This window comes from Dipodomys spectabilis, unplaced genomic scaffold (assembly GCF_019054845.1).
Source record: "Dipodomys spectabilis isolate Male_0828 unplaced genomic scaffold, ASM1905484v1 ptg000188l, whole genome shotgun sequence".
Taxonomy (NCBI): domain Eukaryota; kingdom Metazoa; phylum Chordata; class Mammalia; order Rodentia; family Heteromyidae; genus Dipodomys; species Dipodomys spectabilis.
The window spans coordinates 4286249-4303588 of NW_024870865.1; the positions used below are offsets into that span (position 1 = coordinate 4286249).

The window sequence follows — 17340 nt, forward strand, 5'->3', positions numbered from 1 at the left end:
CCCTGAAAACATTATAGGATGGAATAGGAGAAACCCTAGGTCTCCTTGGCACAAGCTGAAATTTTCTTAATAGAGACCCAGAAACACAACAAATCAAAGAAAGGTTGGACAAATGGGATTGCATGAAATTGCAGAGCTTCTGCATGGCAAAGGACATAGCTAGCAAGATCAATAGAAAGCCTACAGATTGGGAGAAGACCTTCACTAGCCATACAACAGACAAGGGTCTCCTATCTAAAATATACCTGGAACTCAAAAAATTAAATCCCCCAACAACAAATCGTCAAAGAAACAACTGCCCAATAAATAAGTGGGCTAAAGACTTAAAGAGAATCTTCTCTGAAGAGGAAAGAAGGATGTCCAATAGACACACGAAGGAAATGCTCAACCTCCCTAGCCATAAAAGAAATGCAAATCAAAACAACATTTAGATACCACCTCACCCAAGTTAGAATGGCTCTAATCAAGAACTCTAATAACAACAGATGCTGGAGGGGATGTGGACAGAAGGGAACCCTACTGCATTGTTGTAAACTTGTTCAACCACGTTGGAAAGTAGTATGGAGGTTCCTCAAAAGACCCCACATAGAGCTCCCCTATGACCCAGCAATCCCACTTTTGGGCATTTACCTGAATGATCACAAACTAGACCATACTAAAGCTACCAGTACAACTATGTTTATTGCAGCGTTATTTATCATATCTAAGATATGGAACCAATCCAGATGCCCCTCAGTAGATGAATGGATCAAGAAAATGTGGTATATATACACAATGGAATTCTATGCCTCCATCAAAAAGAATGACATTGCCCCATTTGTTACGAAATGGAAAGACTTGGAAAAAATTATATTAAGTGAAATAAGCCAGGCCCAAAGAAACATAGGTCCCACGGTTTCCCTTATTTGCAATAACTAGTATATTTCTGAGACAAGCAGAAAAGGTCAGATAAGTTGATGTTAGGTGAAATGAACCCCAAGATAAGGACTCAAATGGTTTTTCTTTCTTGCTATTGTTTCTAACATATTTATAAGGTGATTTTTTTGTTGCTTTGTATGCCCCTCCCCCATGGTACAACCCCTGTTTTCACTGAATTTGATGGTGGTATAATTTGGGGAGGGGAAGGGAAAAAAACAAATTGCTTAAGTAGGGATCTAGGTGAACCCATCGCAACAATGTACAAGACATTATGTTGAAAAATGAACTTTACAACTTTGATGAGGGTGGGTGAGGGGGGTGGGGGTGGAGTTGGGAGGGCAAGAATGATGAGGGGAAACAAAGGAGGAGGCCACAATGCTTGATAAGAAATGTACTCATTACCTTACTCATGTAATTGTAACCCCTCTGTATGGTATTTTCACAATAAAAACCTTATTAATAAAAATAAATAAATATCATATGTAGACACAAGAACAAAAAAAGAAATACTGAATCCCAGCCTTGAGCAAATCCAAGCCCTGGTTAGATTATGGCATTTATACCTTTATTATACTTGCCTGGTAGACTCATTCAAATTTTCCATAAATTTTCATACAGACTATTTAATTTAATCACAAGTACCAGACCTGCTGAAGGATATCATTTCTAGAAGCAGTAAAAAAACAAAAACACAAAAAACACCAACCATCCCAAAACTTGAAGGTTTCAAGTAATAACTTCTATTTGTTCACAATTTTGTGAGTTAATAGTTGGGCTGGGCTAAGAATTTTCATGGTAGCATTGTTCATAAGAGCAAAAAATAAAACTGAAATGACCCAACTTTCAATCAGTAATAGTGATGGAATAATTTGGGTTTTATTCATACAATGGAAAATTAAACTGCAGCACAAACTGCAGCAAATGCAATAGAATCGTGAATCTCACTATTATGTTTCATGTTTCTTGGAAGGAGCCCACAGCAAAGTAGAAGCTAGTGGTTCCATTGATCTAAAATTCAAAGCAGGAAAATCCAACCAGTGCTTCTGGATGTCTTAAGGGAGGAAGAGAGCAGTGATTAGGTATCTGCAAAGGGGAGAGGCTGCCTCCATTGTGGGGGTCGTGACCTACTTCTTGACCTAGGCAGAAGTTAAGCCTGTGTCCATTTTGGAGGGCGGGTAATCACTGATCTATGCATTTGATTATTTTATATTCTGTATGTGTGGTACACATCAGAAAGTAAAAAATGGCAAACATCCAGACTGAAAAAGGAATTACACCTGAAGCCAACAGTGTTTATTTCTTTTTTTGTTATAGTTTAAAAATTATTATTGTTTTTATTTAGTAGTTACAAAGGTTACAGTTACATGTCATGTTATGAGTACAATGCTTCTGGTCAGTGTTACCCCTTTTTTCATTCTCTCCTATCTTCCTCCTCCTGTCCCTGCCCACAAGTTACATAGTTCATTTTTTTTATATAATGTACTTTGAATATAATTACTGCATTTACTGACCCTTCCTCCCTCTACTCCTGTGCCTCACCCCAAAATGTTTCTACTTCCTACTATTTGTTTTGATAAATAGTACTTTAGGGGAAGTTATGCCTCTGAATTCCTCCCCTAAGAATACCTTCCTTTAGTAAGCTTATTTGAGTGTAAATGCATTGAGTCCTGTATATGTTATTGTGCATAGTTGTATTTTAGATTTTGCTTCCGCATATGAGAGAAAGCACGTGCCATTTGTCTCTCTACACCTAGTGTCTCTTAACATGATTTGCTCTAGGTTCATATTCTGTGTGGTATATGTGACTGGGTAATATGTGCATATATTTTTCCTTTTGTAGTTGTAAGGGAAAATCTTATTTGTAAATATTACAACCTTGATCTCTTGGCAGAGTGTTTGCCTAGCATGCATGAAACCCTGGGTTTGATTCCTCAGTTGCACATAAACAGAAAAAGCCCGAAGTAGCACTGTGGCTCAAGTGGTAGAGAGCTACCCTTGAGCAAAGAAGCTCAAGGATAGTGCCAGGCCCTGAGTTCAAGCCCCAGGACTGGCAATCAATCAATCCATCAATCAATAAAACCTTGATTCCTGTTGGGAAACTTGTAGCTTTCATGTATTCTAGAAGACTGTCACATGCTAAAATGTGTCATTTTACTTCTTTCCTCACTAGGCCTTAAAAAGCACGTTGGGATTCCCATTAATTCGATTTGAAGATGCTGTAATTAATCTGGACCCATTCACTCGGGTCCATCCCTATGAGACCAAGGAGTTCATCATCAATGACATCCTCAAACATTTCCAGGAGGTGAGCTTTAGAGAAGTGCTTAGTGGTTGGGCCATAAGCAGAATGCTTGTTTTGCATATTTGGGAATCTTTGTTACTGGGACATTACTACTGCAAACCCCATTTATAGATCAGGTCACATCCTATGAAGCCCATTTGTGTCATGAAACCCCTAAGATGATTGACATGACTTAGGAGCTGTTGTCTTGTCCCTCAGAGCCACTCTCAAACTTCTACTAGGTTAGGCACATTCTTCATGGTTCAGTTGGTGTTTAATAATAACACAGAACACTGGGATTATTTACCAGGTATGTGTTTGAGAAATAAACAGTATCAGTATTCTAAGAGCTTGTGAGATCCTGTTCTTGAGTTGAACTTGAAAAAAAAATTTTAATCAAGTTAAACATTTTCCATTTGTGTTTATTACAGACTGCACAAACCAAAATATAAAACCAGTGTATTTGTTGATGAATAGTTAAGACCATATCATATTCATTAGCTTTCAAAGTTAAAATATAGTCTATTCTTTTTTTTTATTGTGAAAATACCGTACAGAGGGGTTACAATTACATGGGCAAGATAATGAGTACATTTCTTATCATGCATTGTTGCCTCTTCCTTTGTTTCCCCTTCCCATCCCCCCCCCCCCCCCCCCAATATAGTCTATTCTTTTTTATTTTTTTCCCTCTCTGCTCCTTCCTTGACTTTCCTAATTGGCAATACTTCCATCTAACTGTAAGGAGGTGTTACAGCCTGGAGTCAGCAATGGGAGGTACAGGAAAAGTAGGGGATTGCTCCTCCCTCCCTGCTCCTGCCTGATTGTCTCTTAACAGAGAGGAGGGAAAGCATGCTGTAGAGACGATTAAATACTTAGAACCTTCCATTCCATAACTCTTCATTCTTCTGACTAGCTTTGCTAAGTAGTTTTTAGTGTATTGAAAGCAATCTGTGGTGTTGATGCAGTGGGAGAAGTTGAGATGGTCTGGGAAAGAACAGGAGGTATCTGCAGTTGATGAGGGTTACAATGTCCTTGTTGGCAGTAGTGGGAATGGAGGACAAGATGGACTGCTCACTTCTTGTTGGGGACACTGGTCTCTGTGCTCATATACTGGTGCTGATATGATTTTTCTCCTCCTTTCCATTTGACAGGAGCTCCTCGGCCAGGCAGCTCGAATCCTGGGATCAGTAGATTTTCTTGGCAACCCCATGGGGCTTCTGAATGATGTTTCTGAAGGGGTTACTGGCCTGATAAAGTATGGAAATGTTGGAGGCCTTATCAGAAATGTTACACATGGGGTATCAAACTCGGCTGCCAAGGTAAGGAAGTGGAAGTGAATGAAATCTGCAGTGATTAACCTCACTTGAGAGTCCTCAGCTGCATTATAGATTCTTTGGTGGTTAATTGAGTGTGAGAGGCTGCACTTGTGGCCTTTGTTTCCTTGTCCACATGCCTTGTCTATCTCCCTCCCCTCCAGCAGCCTGTCACCAGACCCCTCCCTTCGCAAGCCTCTCTTCTTCCTTTCTTTCCATTCCTACTGCCTCTCTTTCCATTCCTACTGCCTCGGACAGGCCTTGTACCCCTCTCATCTGGATCCCTGTAGTGGCCTTCTGACAATGACTTTATATAACTTTCACAATGTCAGCAAAATGAGCTTGCCTTTTTCTTTTTTGGGTTTTTTTTAATAAGTTTTTTATTGTGAAAATGAGCTTCCTTCCTTCCTTCCTTCCTTCCTTCCTTCCTTCCTTCCTTCCTTCCTTCCTTCCTTCCTTCCTTCCTTCCTTTCTTCCTTCCTCCCTCCCTCCCTCCCTCCCTCCCTCCCTCCCTTCCTTTCTTCCTTCCTTCTTTCTTTCTTTTTTCTTTGTACTAGTACTGAGGCTTGAACTCAAGGCTCATGCTCTACCATTGATCTACAGTTCCATTTTTGGCTTTTTCATGGTTAATTGAAGATAAAGAGTATCATGAGCTTTTATGCCCAAGCTGACTTCAAACCAGGATCCTCAGATCTCAGCCTTCTGAGTAGCTGGAATTACAGGCTTGAGTCACCAGCACCCAGACTGAACTGGCTTTTTAAAACATGAAGTTTGAGGGCTGGGAGTGTGGCTCAGTGGCAGACTATTTGTCTAGAGATTCCATCTCTAGCACTAAAACCAAACCAAAACAAAACCCAACATGAAATAAAGTTGTGTCTTTTCCTGTTTAAAACCTACCAGCTCACACATCTCACAGGGAAAGTCCAAACTGAAATATAGCCTTACAGTGCCATGGCCCTTTATACCCTCTGAATCTAGCAATGGAAGGACAGTGGGATAATTCATTTTTGCAGCCTCCTTGACCTCTTGTTCTTTCTGGTCTTACTAGATGGACATTTTGATAGTCCACTGTTAGTGTTCCAACAGAAGTGGTGCTCTATGTGAAGCTGGGGAAAGGGAAGGTGGTTGAAGGGTGGCCACTGTCTAACCACATAAGTCTGTAAAGACTTTCCCTCTCTCCCCTTCTGTTCCAGTCTTCTCATGTGGAGATTGACTTTTCATAGTGAGCAAGGCATGAGAAAGCACCTGTACTTTTTTGTTTTTTGTTTTTTTTTTTTTTTGGGTCCGGTCGTGGGGCCTGAACTCTGGGCCTGGGCGCTGTCCCTCAGCTCTTCAGCTCAAGGCTAACGCTCTACCACTTGAGCCACAGCGCCACTTCCGGCTTTTTTCTTTTTGCTTATGTGGTGCTGAGGAATCGAACCCAGGGCCTCAGGCATGCAAGGCGAGCGCTCTACCACTGAGCCACCTTCCCAGCTCCAGCACCTGTACTTTTTGCCCATTCCCGTGGGCACTTGCACTGTGGGCCACTAGGCCATAGAGTGGATCTACCTAGAGACAAATAGGGCTGCATTAGGAATTTATCCTGAGAAGCAGATAACAAAAATGGAGTTGAATAGCATTTGTTTAATCAATATTACTTTTTTTTTAATTGTAAAGGTCAGGTATAGAGGAGTTACAGTTATATAAGTAAGGTAATGAGTACATTTATTTTTGAACAGTGTTACCCACTCCCTCATTTTCTCTTGCTTCTCCTCCCTCGACTTCCCTCCCTTCCCCCAAATCAATGGTACTATTAATATGTAAAAGCTGGGGGGTTTGTTCCTTTTTTTCCATACTGTCATCTAGAAGTGATAATTCTATGTCACATCCGTTTCTTTAAGACTATATAGTGTTGTTGAGCCAGACTAAGAGTGGTTCAAAATAGGGAAAGCATGCTTGTAGAAAAATGGTGAGAGGTAGAAGCAAAAGACAACAAAACAGTTTGGAAACAGTTAAACTCAGATCCAAAGTCTGAAAGACTGAATGTTTCTGCCTTGATTCTTCTCTGGTATTGCCTTCAGACTTAATCCTGACACCATGTAGAACAGCATAACAGCAGCTCAGACCCTGGATTGCTTTTGAACTCATAGCTATTGAGCTTGATGTAAACAGATTGTGTTTAAATGTTTTGTTGTAACTACCCTGCATAATTTTTTTGTTAATATTAACTTCTAATTAACACTGGAAAATCTGAATTGTATAATGTCTTCCTTTGCTTTTATCTTTCTGGCTTTGGTATAACTGAAAGGCCAATGTACTAGTGGTGTATTGAGAGGTTTTTCCTCAACCTGGACTAGACACACAGCTACTTTACAAGCTTGTGGTAGGAGGAAAGAGGCAAGACATCGTGAAAATCCTGAACAATACAGCAGAGCATGGTCTTCACTTCATCTGTAATGCTGGCCTTCAGACTGGAGCTCCAGTACACCATGAGTGGGCACTGGTAGTGGGAGAGTCAAATCCCATTTGGGCCAGTTTGACTGTTAGGACACTTCTGAACTTAACCTTCTAGATGAGAATGAAGATGCTGTTGCTAACCTGTGGCTTCTCCACAGTGTTGCCTTGCGATCCTGGTGAAGGGGTGGACCTTTTCTTTATCCTTCCTCTTTTTGGAGGTCTCATTTGTTCTTTTCTTTGAATCGTGAGGGTTAGCATAATAATGTAGCTTAGGTGGAGGAAGGACAGAGTCCACTGTCTTCTGTGATGACAGGGCTAATGCATTGTAATGGGTGTCATGCTTTGTACTGTCACAGTGCATGGCAAGAGGCTCTCCAGGGCCTGAATCTCCTTGAGTGGGAACCTCATCTCCCCTGTAGACATTCACCTATTTTTCTTGCCTTTTGACGGTTAATCATATTTAGGGTCACAGGCTTTATAATTTTATTTTGATAGCCCAAACCCTAGATTTGTTATAAAATTAGTCCATATAGCCCTAAGATGAAAAAGCAGAGAAACTTAAAATTACTACTTCCCATTGGTTATGGTAGATCCAAAAGCTGGGTCTGTCAGCTAAACACGCATCCCTGTTATCTTTGCTTCTGTGTATGTGGTTGAACTAGAGATCTCTATTTCCTTGTAATTTTGTGGGTTGTAACCAGACCCTTAATGTCACTTTTGGGGGAATGTTTTGTTTGCTTCTCTGTGTACACAAGGGGCGTTGAAGGAAGTGCAGATGACCACAGTAATCAACTTTTGGCCTATGGGGAGTATTCCAGTGATTAAAAAGGACGGGGAGACAGGCTGCCCTTGCTGAGCCACAGCCAACCCATCCTGCCTTTCCTCAAGGACTAAAGGGCTTTCTCTTGGCTTGATGGTTCTGAGTAGAGTGGAGAGACTCCACAACCTCTTATATTAATTATAAATCTGGTATGTGTGTGCGCGCACATATGCACGCACATGCGTGTGTGTATACATGTGTGCATGTGTGTGTATGTGTGTTTGGAGTGAGGGTTTACAGTTTTGATTGAATTCTCAGGGTTATTCATACCTCTAAAAGGTTATATCTCATTGTTTGGGGGGTATTGAGGGGAGCTTGGGGTTGATAGGATAGCAGGCTGCAATTCCATTCCTACTTGTAAGTAATATTTTCCTCTATTACCTTGAGTGTTTGTCTCTCTTTTTAAATCTATGAGAAGGTGGTAGGAATTCCACCTATCCCTCTGATGGGAGGAGCACAGGAAATATGGAAGGTGAAAAGCCATTGGGAAGTTAAAGGGGACTCATTTTGTTACTTAACAAGGCTGCAGAAGTCAAAGACTTCAGCAACGGGGAGACACAGGTAAGAGGATTAAAAGTTTGAGGCCAGCCTGGACTATACAGTGAGAGCCTGTTTCAGAAAAACAAACAAACAAGAAGGTTGTAGACCTTTAGGTCTTAGTCTGTAGTATGTACTACTCATAGCAAAAAATTAATTTCAGGTTGTAGTATGGCTACTTCTGGAATTTCTCACTTCGTTTTTGTAATTTATTTTTTAACACTGGTCTCAAGAAAGTAACATATGCCTTTTTGTCCCCAGTATTTCTCATGCCTTCCCTTCTCATAACTCCCAGAAATCAACTTGTGGATTCTAAAAGTGAAGTGATGTGACTTCAGGGTTAGCCACCAAGTTGTAAACATCTGGCCCACGACCCTTCTGCCTGGCAAGGTCAAGTTGTAAACATTTAGCCCATAGCTCCTCTGCCTGGCAAGGGACTGGACCCACAGTGGAATCTCAACTGACCTCTTTCTGGAGGTCACAGTGCTACAATCAGTCTGGGATCCTTATAGGAATGTGGTTTCTTTAAGAAACTCAGGTTTTTCCTGCCTCATGAATTTTCTCCAGGTTGTGTGTCACATGAATATCTGTGAGACCAGCTAACTTGTTTCTAAGCCAGAGGATTAGAGAGAACTTCTCCATCCTTATTGAGCAAACTTGTTGTTATATAGACTCTAATTTCACCACCATCTATGACAGTTGGGGTAATATTCTTATATATCTACAGGAAAGCAACATAGATATTATCAACAAAAATAAAACTTCTTTTTAATCTAAGAGAGCCTTAGATTTTAGTAGAGCTAACAGTAACATTCTCTGCTACTCCTGTATAGAAGCTCAGTGTTTGTTATTCATCACTACCATCTAGACTTCCAAAAGGGAAGAAAGTATACAGCAAATTCACTTCCTTTTAGCAGAGGAAAAGGCCAATTCAAGAGGGGTTCACTAATGGAGTCTCGTCTCTGTATGTTGTGTGTTTGCCATGCCAGGTATCCTTTGATATGGGTCTTAACTACAGATACTTTAATTATTTCCCCTGTTGTTGGCTGCTGTTATCGTCACCATTGTCAGTTGTGGACATCAGAATTCCTTCATTATTTGCTGCATGATGTCTTTTTGTTAATTGATGTCTTTCTCTTTTGCTTTGTGTAATTAATTTTTTTTTGGGTGGGGGGTCCGGTCGTGAACTCTGGGCCTGGGCGCTGTCCCTCAGCTCTTCAGCTCAAGGCTAGCGCTCTACCACTTGAGCCACAGCGCCACTTCCGGCTTTTTTCTTTTTGCTTATGTGGTGCTGAGGAATCGAACCCAGGGCCTCAGGCATGCAAGGCAAGCGCTCTACCACTGAGCTACTTTCCCAGCCCCTGTGTAATTAATTTCTACCAAGTCAGTCCACATTTCCCATTGTGAACTCTGTAGTCTAAATTTTTATTAAGGAGATAGATTTTTTTGTTGGCTTTTAGTTAATATATTTTATTCTCAGCACTTGTTAATTGTAAAAGTTTTGTCTGTCAGGAATTGAAAACACCCTAATCATTTTGTAATATTTCTTGGAGCCAACAGCATGGGTAGGAAAAGGCATAAGGCCAGAGATAGAACACACACTATGCTGCGTGGTGGCACAGGTAGGCGTTTAGAACACTCACTGAACTGTTTGTTTGTCAGGCCTGGTGAGGGACCCTTCACATACATTGTCAGTGCTTGTTCATCTCTACAGTCAGACTTAGAGAAATTAGGTAACATTTTCAAGGTCATGCAACTAGAAATGACACAGGTGGATATTATTTAATTCCAGCTAATTCTAAAGGCCTTCTTTTTTCCCTATTACATGAAGTTTTATCCTTTGTGTATATAAGGCTTTTTTCCTAGCCCCTTCAGAGAATATGAAAAATTAATGACTATTCACTTTCCACCAGAAGCTTAGTATTTGACATCATTGTTAGCTGGGAAGCTGAGTTCTGTCTTGTCCTCTTCATCTCAAAGCAGGCTTCAGATGATGATGATGGTTGTTACACTTGTGTTGGAGTGACCAGGACTGTCATCAACTCCTTCATAGGAAGTAGAACCTGGGGCCTGTAAATGTGGCTTTGTTCATGTAAGATCATCTGGCCATATGCATGACATGATAATGTTAGGCATTAGTAGCCCCACTGTGTGAAGAAACCCCAGGCGAGTTCAGAAGACCTGACTCCTGGAAGAGCACTTCCCCTCTCTGTTTTGGCTGCCTTTCTGAATACCGTCACTAACTGAAAGATTTATTTGAGGCATGTTCTTACATTTATTAAAGCACAAAAACAAGAATGAGAAAAACAAAACATAAGCAAAATAGTATAACCTGGCCAGTGATGGTGACTCACCGCAATCCCAGGGTTTGGGAGGCTGAGCAAGAGAATGGTGAGTGCCACGCCAGTTTGGGCTACACAGCAATACCTTGTCTCAAAGCCAAAGCCGAGCAGGATAGAATAACTCCATTTACTTGGAGTGAATTATTAAGGATTTTAGGAAAACTGAAGATAATGGAAGAAGATAATAGGAGCAAGTAGAGGAGAAAGTATTTTGATAATGCTGTAGAAAGCCTAGCTAGGATTGTAGCTAATGTTTTCTCCCATTTCTCTCTCTGGGCATCAGTATGTGGATGAGCCACTTTCCTTCCAAGAGAATCTTCCCCTGTCCCTTTGTCTGGGGAAACCAGTTCTGAAGCGTCACAGCAATTATTTCTCTGCACTCAGAGATTCTGAGCCAGCCCCTGCCGTCAGCCAGTCTCCTGTCATATATACTGCGACCTTGTTGAGGGCAGGGGTGTCCATCTGCCTTTTGTTTAAGGAATAGCATTTGTTTATGTATTTTGCAGGCAGTGTATTTATAAGGCTCAGACAAGACTAAAGCACTGTTTATTCAAGGCGAAAGTTGTATCTTTGAACAAAAGAATGCACTGCGTAAATGCCTGCATGGATTCTGAAGGCAATTTATGACTTGTATCTGTTTTTGTCATTATGTATGACTGCTCCATTTTATTGTTGGGTGATTATCCCATGATAGCTTTTCCATGTATCTGTGAGCAAGGAATAGGTGGATACCTTCTCATAAGCATTGGAGTTTTAGTGTGTTTAAGTTGGCACACAACTTTAGGTTAGATGAAATTCACTTCAGACAGTGATCTATCCCTTAGAGAACGTTGATTTTCTATTTCTTAAAAAAAATACCTTGATCCTAAATAAATCACCTGAGGGATTTCTATTCTAGTCAAGACAAGGTGCATTCAAGTTGTATGTAGAGAAATGGCTCAAGTGTTTGGCACCAGAGTGTTTGTTTTATTTTCCTCTAATAATATGGAAGACTAAAATGATTCTTGTAGTCTGGGTTCTTTGTCTAGAAGAAAAAAATTTTATGCTGATTGATCCATCCTTGGCAATCAGAAGTATTTTGGTAGAGAGGAGGGGAATGGTGGCATGAAGATCACAAATGATCACAAGTGATCACAAGCTTTGGCTTTTATCTCCTTCTATGTAACTGAGCAGCTCAGTGGTTTCAAGGAAGAGGTGAAGCATACTACCATTGACTGAAATAGAAGAACTGAAAATGTTCAAAACTTGTTTTCATTTCATAGTAGAACTTCAGTGAAGAGCAAGGTTCTGAAATTGCATTTTTAGAGCTGACCATGGCAGGTTTCAGAGGAATTCACTTCATCTCTCTCAACTGTATCTACATGGTGGAAACTATGTAGAAATCAAAGAAATTGTGTCTCCCACAAAGTTGTTGTTTTCTACTCAAGTGTAAATATGCTTAGTTCAGCTTCCCTTGGGATAAGGGTAACTCTGGTTACCCCCAGGAGAGTGCATCCCCCTCCCCCTTTTCCATTTTACTATTTGTCCTTCCCCAAAGTGTTATGGCAAATGAGATAAACTATAATCCATTTTTGTGAATATCTGAGGACAGATCAAATTCTAATTCTTGGCAGTAAAGGATCCAGACACTCATGTGTTTAGAAGAGTCTGTACTTTCTTTTAGTTCTGTCTTCTTTGCCATTGTTACCTCTTGAAGTCTCCATTTTGAAGGAATATCTAGAAATCAGCAAGGAGTGTGAGGAAGAAGCCTTTATTGGTTATTTACTCTGTGTGAAGTGGGAGACTTTATGTTCATTCACATTTACATCCTTGAATCCTCACACGATCCCTTAGGGAATGAAAGTGTCCTCCATATATATTTATTTATTTATACATACATATATATATATATTAAAGGTACTGTACAGAGGGGTTACAGTTACATGAGCAAGGTAAAAGTCCATTTCCTATTGAGCATTATGACCCCCTTTCTTTTTCCCCTACCATCCCTTTCCTCCCCATCTCCCTAACTCCTTCCTCCCCCACCCAAAGTTGTAAAGTTCATTTTCAACATAGTGTCTTGTACAAATGTCCTCCTTTATAAGTGAGAAAAATGAGTGGTTATAACCTAAACTGAAGTTTTAGGAAAAATTGTGAATTTGGAGTCAGCTGCTAGATCTTCCTCTGCAGCAGTGTTTCTCAGGCATAATCCTCTCCCGTTCCCTCGTAGAAGCTAACACACAAGTGATTAGAAACATGGCATTATAGTGAAGCCCAGAGTTATCCATTCATCCTCAACATGAACTCTTTGTCTTAAGCCTTGGGACATGGCTTTTTCCCACTGTAACTTCTAGAATTTCTATCTAGGAATCCCTAGGTGAGTGCAAAAGGATTGAAGGGGGGAAAAAAGGATAGGAAGAGTTTGTTCTTTCCAATGACAAATGCTTGCCACTGAAGTATTTGAGTAAACTGTCATTTGTGTTGTGTTCAGGATTAGCTCATATTTGAACCATGTGGAGTTTGTACCCCCAGGCCACTGCTCTGGCTCTCCCCACTAGCAGACCAGAGCCCCCTTTCCTGGGACCCTCTTCCTTAGAGCATTTGTACTGAAGTTATAAGTTCTTTAAGCCATTTTCCCCAACTTAACTACCTCAGAAACACTTCTGAGCAACTAGTATGTTATTTTCAAATAGCTTAGTTTTTAGAGACGAATGCCTGAAGAATGCCATTTTCGATTAATGGCAGAAAATAAACTCATTCTCTCCAATAGTCCTGTTCTTCCCTCTTACTCCTCCTCTAGGCCCTTATACAGCTTTTCAGATTTTGTATAGACATTTTCTCTGAGTTTCTCAAGCAGATGGCTTTCAGATGCTTCACAGCGTCATTACTTCAGTGAAACCAGGTGGAAAACGTTGAGGACAATCTGTTACTCTGCGTGTTTTATGGTTAGTTCTGTTGACTTGTATGGTTTCCTTCTTGGAGGAAAGGAAGAATATGGTGAAGTTATTAGAGTTTAATCATTCCTAATTGGAATGTTGTAATTATAATACCACTTAACTCTCTTGATTAGTAGTAGTTCTTGATGAGGCATTTGTATTTGATCTTTTATGTAAGTTCTAAGCAATCAGATGTTATTGGTAGCATACCACTGTCACCCTTATACAGGTGGAGAAATAGACCTGGTGGGGGGAAATCATTGCCAAACTGAAGAAACATGTTTGGATTTGTTCCTGGGTCTCCTATTTCTAGAAATTTGCTGGGCATGACTTACTTGCTTTTCCTTTATACTACAGAAATGGGCAGCATCTCTGTACTAGTGCTCTCTACTGCCAGTGTCATCTGTAAGTCCTTCCTTGCAGACTGGGCTTTGGAGAACAGAGTATAAAGAATTGTAGTTTTCCCTCTTAGATGCTATTGAATCATATTAACCATGGTGAGTAGCACAATGGAACCCAAGGGAGAAAAAAAAATCCCGGAATGAATGATCAGGATAGTTCTTGGAGTAGAATTTTTGTGGCTGTTGCATCATATTACATGAAGTAATTTCTACAATGTTTGGGAAAGGGGGAATTCCATTTAAGAGAGACCATGGAAGAAAAGGCAGATAGTACCAGAGCTAGTGGATTGGCCTTCTCTCTGCTTTTCTCCAAAGCCATGATAGTGTGTCCACGCCTTGGTTACAGGAGGCCCAGCGTGTCCTGACGTGATGACATGAGGGCTCAGGTGACAGGCGAGGAAAGGCAGAGGCGCCTCACTCTCACTAACAGTAGAGGGGAAACATAATGCCTTTCTTCTTTTGTCCAGCACTTCTGGGGAGCCTCCTGTGCCATTTCTGAGCAGAAGTTTCTAGTTAGATGTGAAGAAGGTAGAGATAAGCTGAGAAACTAGAAGACTCCTTCCTGGGTAAAATCAGGAGAAAGCTGGAGGAGAAATTACAAAAACTGGTTGTCTGGTCACTATTTATATAATAAGACATTAATTTAGAGTCATTAGCTTCCAATATCATCTCTGAAGAAAAACTTTAGTAGAACATGCTTCCCAACCATTTTGTTGCATTTCCAGTGTTCAAGACAAGGCATTGCGGCCATTGGTATTTTCTCTTTATTGCTAATTGGAAACATGCAAGGATTATACTGAAATTATAAGAGGTACTAATGACTCCATGTAGTTTTATAGAAGCTTAAACTTTGTAGTATGTTCCTATTAGTATTTGATCTTCACACACTTCTCCATGAAAGAGTCAATTATTTTCCCGGATGCAGAGGTTGAGCCACAGTATATAGGCTGTTGGCTTATGTAGTATCACACAGGAGCTTAGGGGAGAGGGTGAGACCCAGGCTCTGCCAGCCTCAAGTTCTTTTCCAGTAGACCACACTACCACTTTCTCCTCAGAAGCCAGAGCACTTTCATGTCTGTGGGACCACATACCCTAGCCTTAGCCCTGTGGGGCCAGAGGCCTGCTGTGGTCATCACTTTCCTCCTGGTGGTGGGAGAACAAGTCACATGAGTTAAATGGTTTTGCCAAGATGAGGCAGTCAGTGTTGGAGCAGGTTTCCCACCTCCAAACACCTCCTTTTCTCACCTGGCCAAACAAAGCCTTCTCAGAGGAGTCAGAAGAGTGTCGCACACAGGCCGACAGCTTTGGAAAGCCTGGTATTCAAGAGTGCCTTCTTTTTCTTGCAGCTGTGCTGCATGGGTGAAGGATGGCTCTAAAATTTCATGTGGGCACACGAATCTCTAATCACAGAGCAAAGGGGCCAAGCTATGTAGATTCCAGAAGCCTGTTTTCTAGGCATGTTACCTGTTTGGTTTTGTCAGGTGGCATGAGCAACTGATGTTTGTGGACTGCTACAGAGTACTTGCCAAGGCTTGCCACTCACTCATATCGGTGGACAAGACAAATTGAGGTGTCTCTAGGGATAAGTTATATGGAGAGAGAAAAGTATGGGGAAGGAAACACAGGAAGAGTTTGCTACTTCCTTCTCTGTAAAGTATAAAGTGTTACTATGGGTTCACTGTCATGTTAATTGGTTTTATCTACAAAAAAATTGCATTTAGTGAGAAGCCTTATTTTAGTAAGATTTCACAGGGGTAATAAACTCTCATCTGCCTTTCCACACAAAGTACATTGCTTCTTAAGGAGTCTTTTGACTTAACCCTGCAAACACAGCAGTCACTCCGACCTTTGTATAGCTGAGACTTCCCTAGACACACTTAGGATAGCACACGTGCGAAGGAGTATCAAGATCAGCTTTTAACTTTCTCAGATTGTAAGTGGACAGAGACCCAGGGAGCTTCTGCTCACTCCTTCACCACAGGAAGTTGTAAAGCCCAGGATACAGATTGTCCGTGAACTGCAGGTAGGCTGGTCCTTCAGAAGAGAGGGAGAGAAAAAAGTAGTGGGATCAGGGCTCTGATGGGGACGTTGCTCAGCATCCTTTGTGTGTGTGAATTTTTTTTATCTGTTTGCAGATCTTTCCTCCCACATGGGAGCTCCAGGAGGACAAGGAAGTAAGTCAGTCCTCTTGGTGTCTAACCCCTGGCCCTGTGCCTGGGATGGGGAGCACCCTGAAATGATGTTTCGTGTAAAGGTCATCTCACCTGCTGGGGGAGGGAAGTGGTCTCCTTTGAGGCATCTTCCCAAACTAGTCGTTCAGCAGGATCTCATCCAGCCAGCAAACATGTGCAAACCTGGCAACAAAGCAAGACCTCCCCCAAGAATGTCCCCCTAAGATGTCTCTCTGTGATCGGAGATGGAGGGCAGTCAGTAACGAGGCAGAGTGAGAACTCTGATAGCAGTCTTTGATGCCAAAGCTAGTGTAACTGTTGGTTAAAATGAATTTCCAGAGTTTCGCTCAATGTTCCTATGCTCATTGTAATTGTTGTGAAGTCTGTGAACTAGACCATGTAGCATAGTGGATAGCACATTAGACCTCTTCAGTGTGGAAAGCCCAGAAGAGAGAGACAGGACCTTGGCAGTGACCCAGTGCTGCCCCCTCGGTGCCTGCCGTGATAGGGACATGTTCACTTGCCCACTGTCCAGGAAGCCTGATTTTGTGCTGGGCAAAACCACTGACCTGAACCCCAGGCCTTTTCTGAATCCACCTTCTAATAAGGAGCTGCCTGAGCTGCTGGCAATGGGTTTACTCACTTTACAGCTCAGTTTGCTCTCTCTTGGCTGCATGGAAGTTTCTGGAAGGCTGTGTCCATGCCAGGTGTGGGGGCAGAGGGAGCCGGGGCAGTCTAGTCACTCTTACAGTGGTTTTGCATGGATTTGGCCAAGCTGAGAGCCGTAGCTGTCAGTCCAGGCTCTCCTTAGCAGATAGGTGCCCCCAAACCTTTGTATTTTGTCTTTTTACCTTAATTCAGAATGGCCAGAACAGCAGGCCTAATGGTGACAGTCCTGACCCCTCTTCCAGGTCTGTCTCAGGGTCCTCATTTGGACTCAGACTGGATCCCCCTCCTTCCTCCCCCTCACCAGCCCCTCCAGCAGTGGAGGTGTTTTGTCAGAGCATGATTGCAAAGAGTTAACACTTTTGCTTTTTCCTAAAGTTATCTGTGAAGAGTATTAGTTGTTTAACAAAGCGTGCCTGCCCTCCAGATGAACCCGCCAGTGACTCTGCAGCTGGGGTCATTCCAAGTTCACGCGGTGGACTTTTGACTGCCTCTCTGTCTGTGAAAACAGTCGGCTCCTGCGGGGATCATTCATTCAGG

At 41.7% G+C, this 17340-nt stretch overlaps 1 protein-coding gene across 1 annotated transcript in view; it reads left to right on the plus strand.

Moving 5' to 3' along the window:
- Positions 1 to 17340, plus strand: part of Vps13d (vacuolar protein sorting 13 homolog D) — a 237077-nt gene that overhangs the window by 155485 nt on the left and 64252 nt on the right. Inside the window, exons 64-65 of the mRNA XM_042695737.1 lie at positions 3089 to 3223; positions 4351 to 4518. Coding sequence (XP_042551671.1) covers positions 3089 to 3223; positions 4351 to 4518 — 303 coding nt within the window. The remainder of the gene's footprint in view (positions 1 to 3088; positions 3224 to 4350; positions 4519 to 17340) is intronic.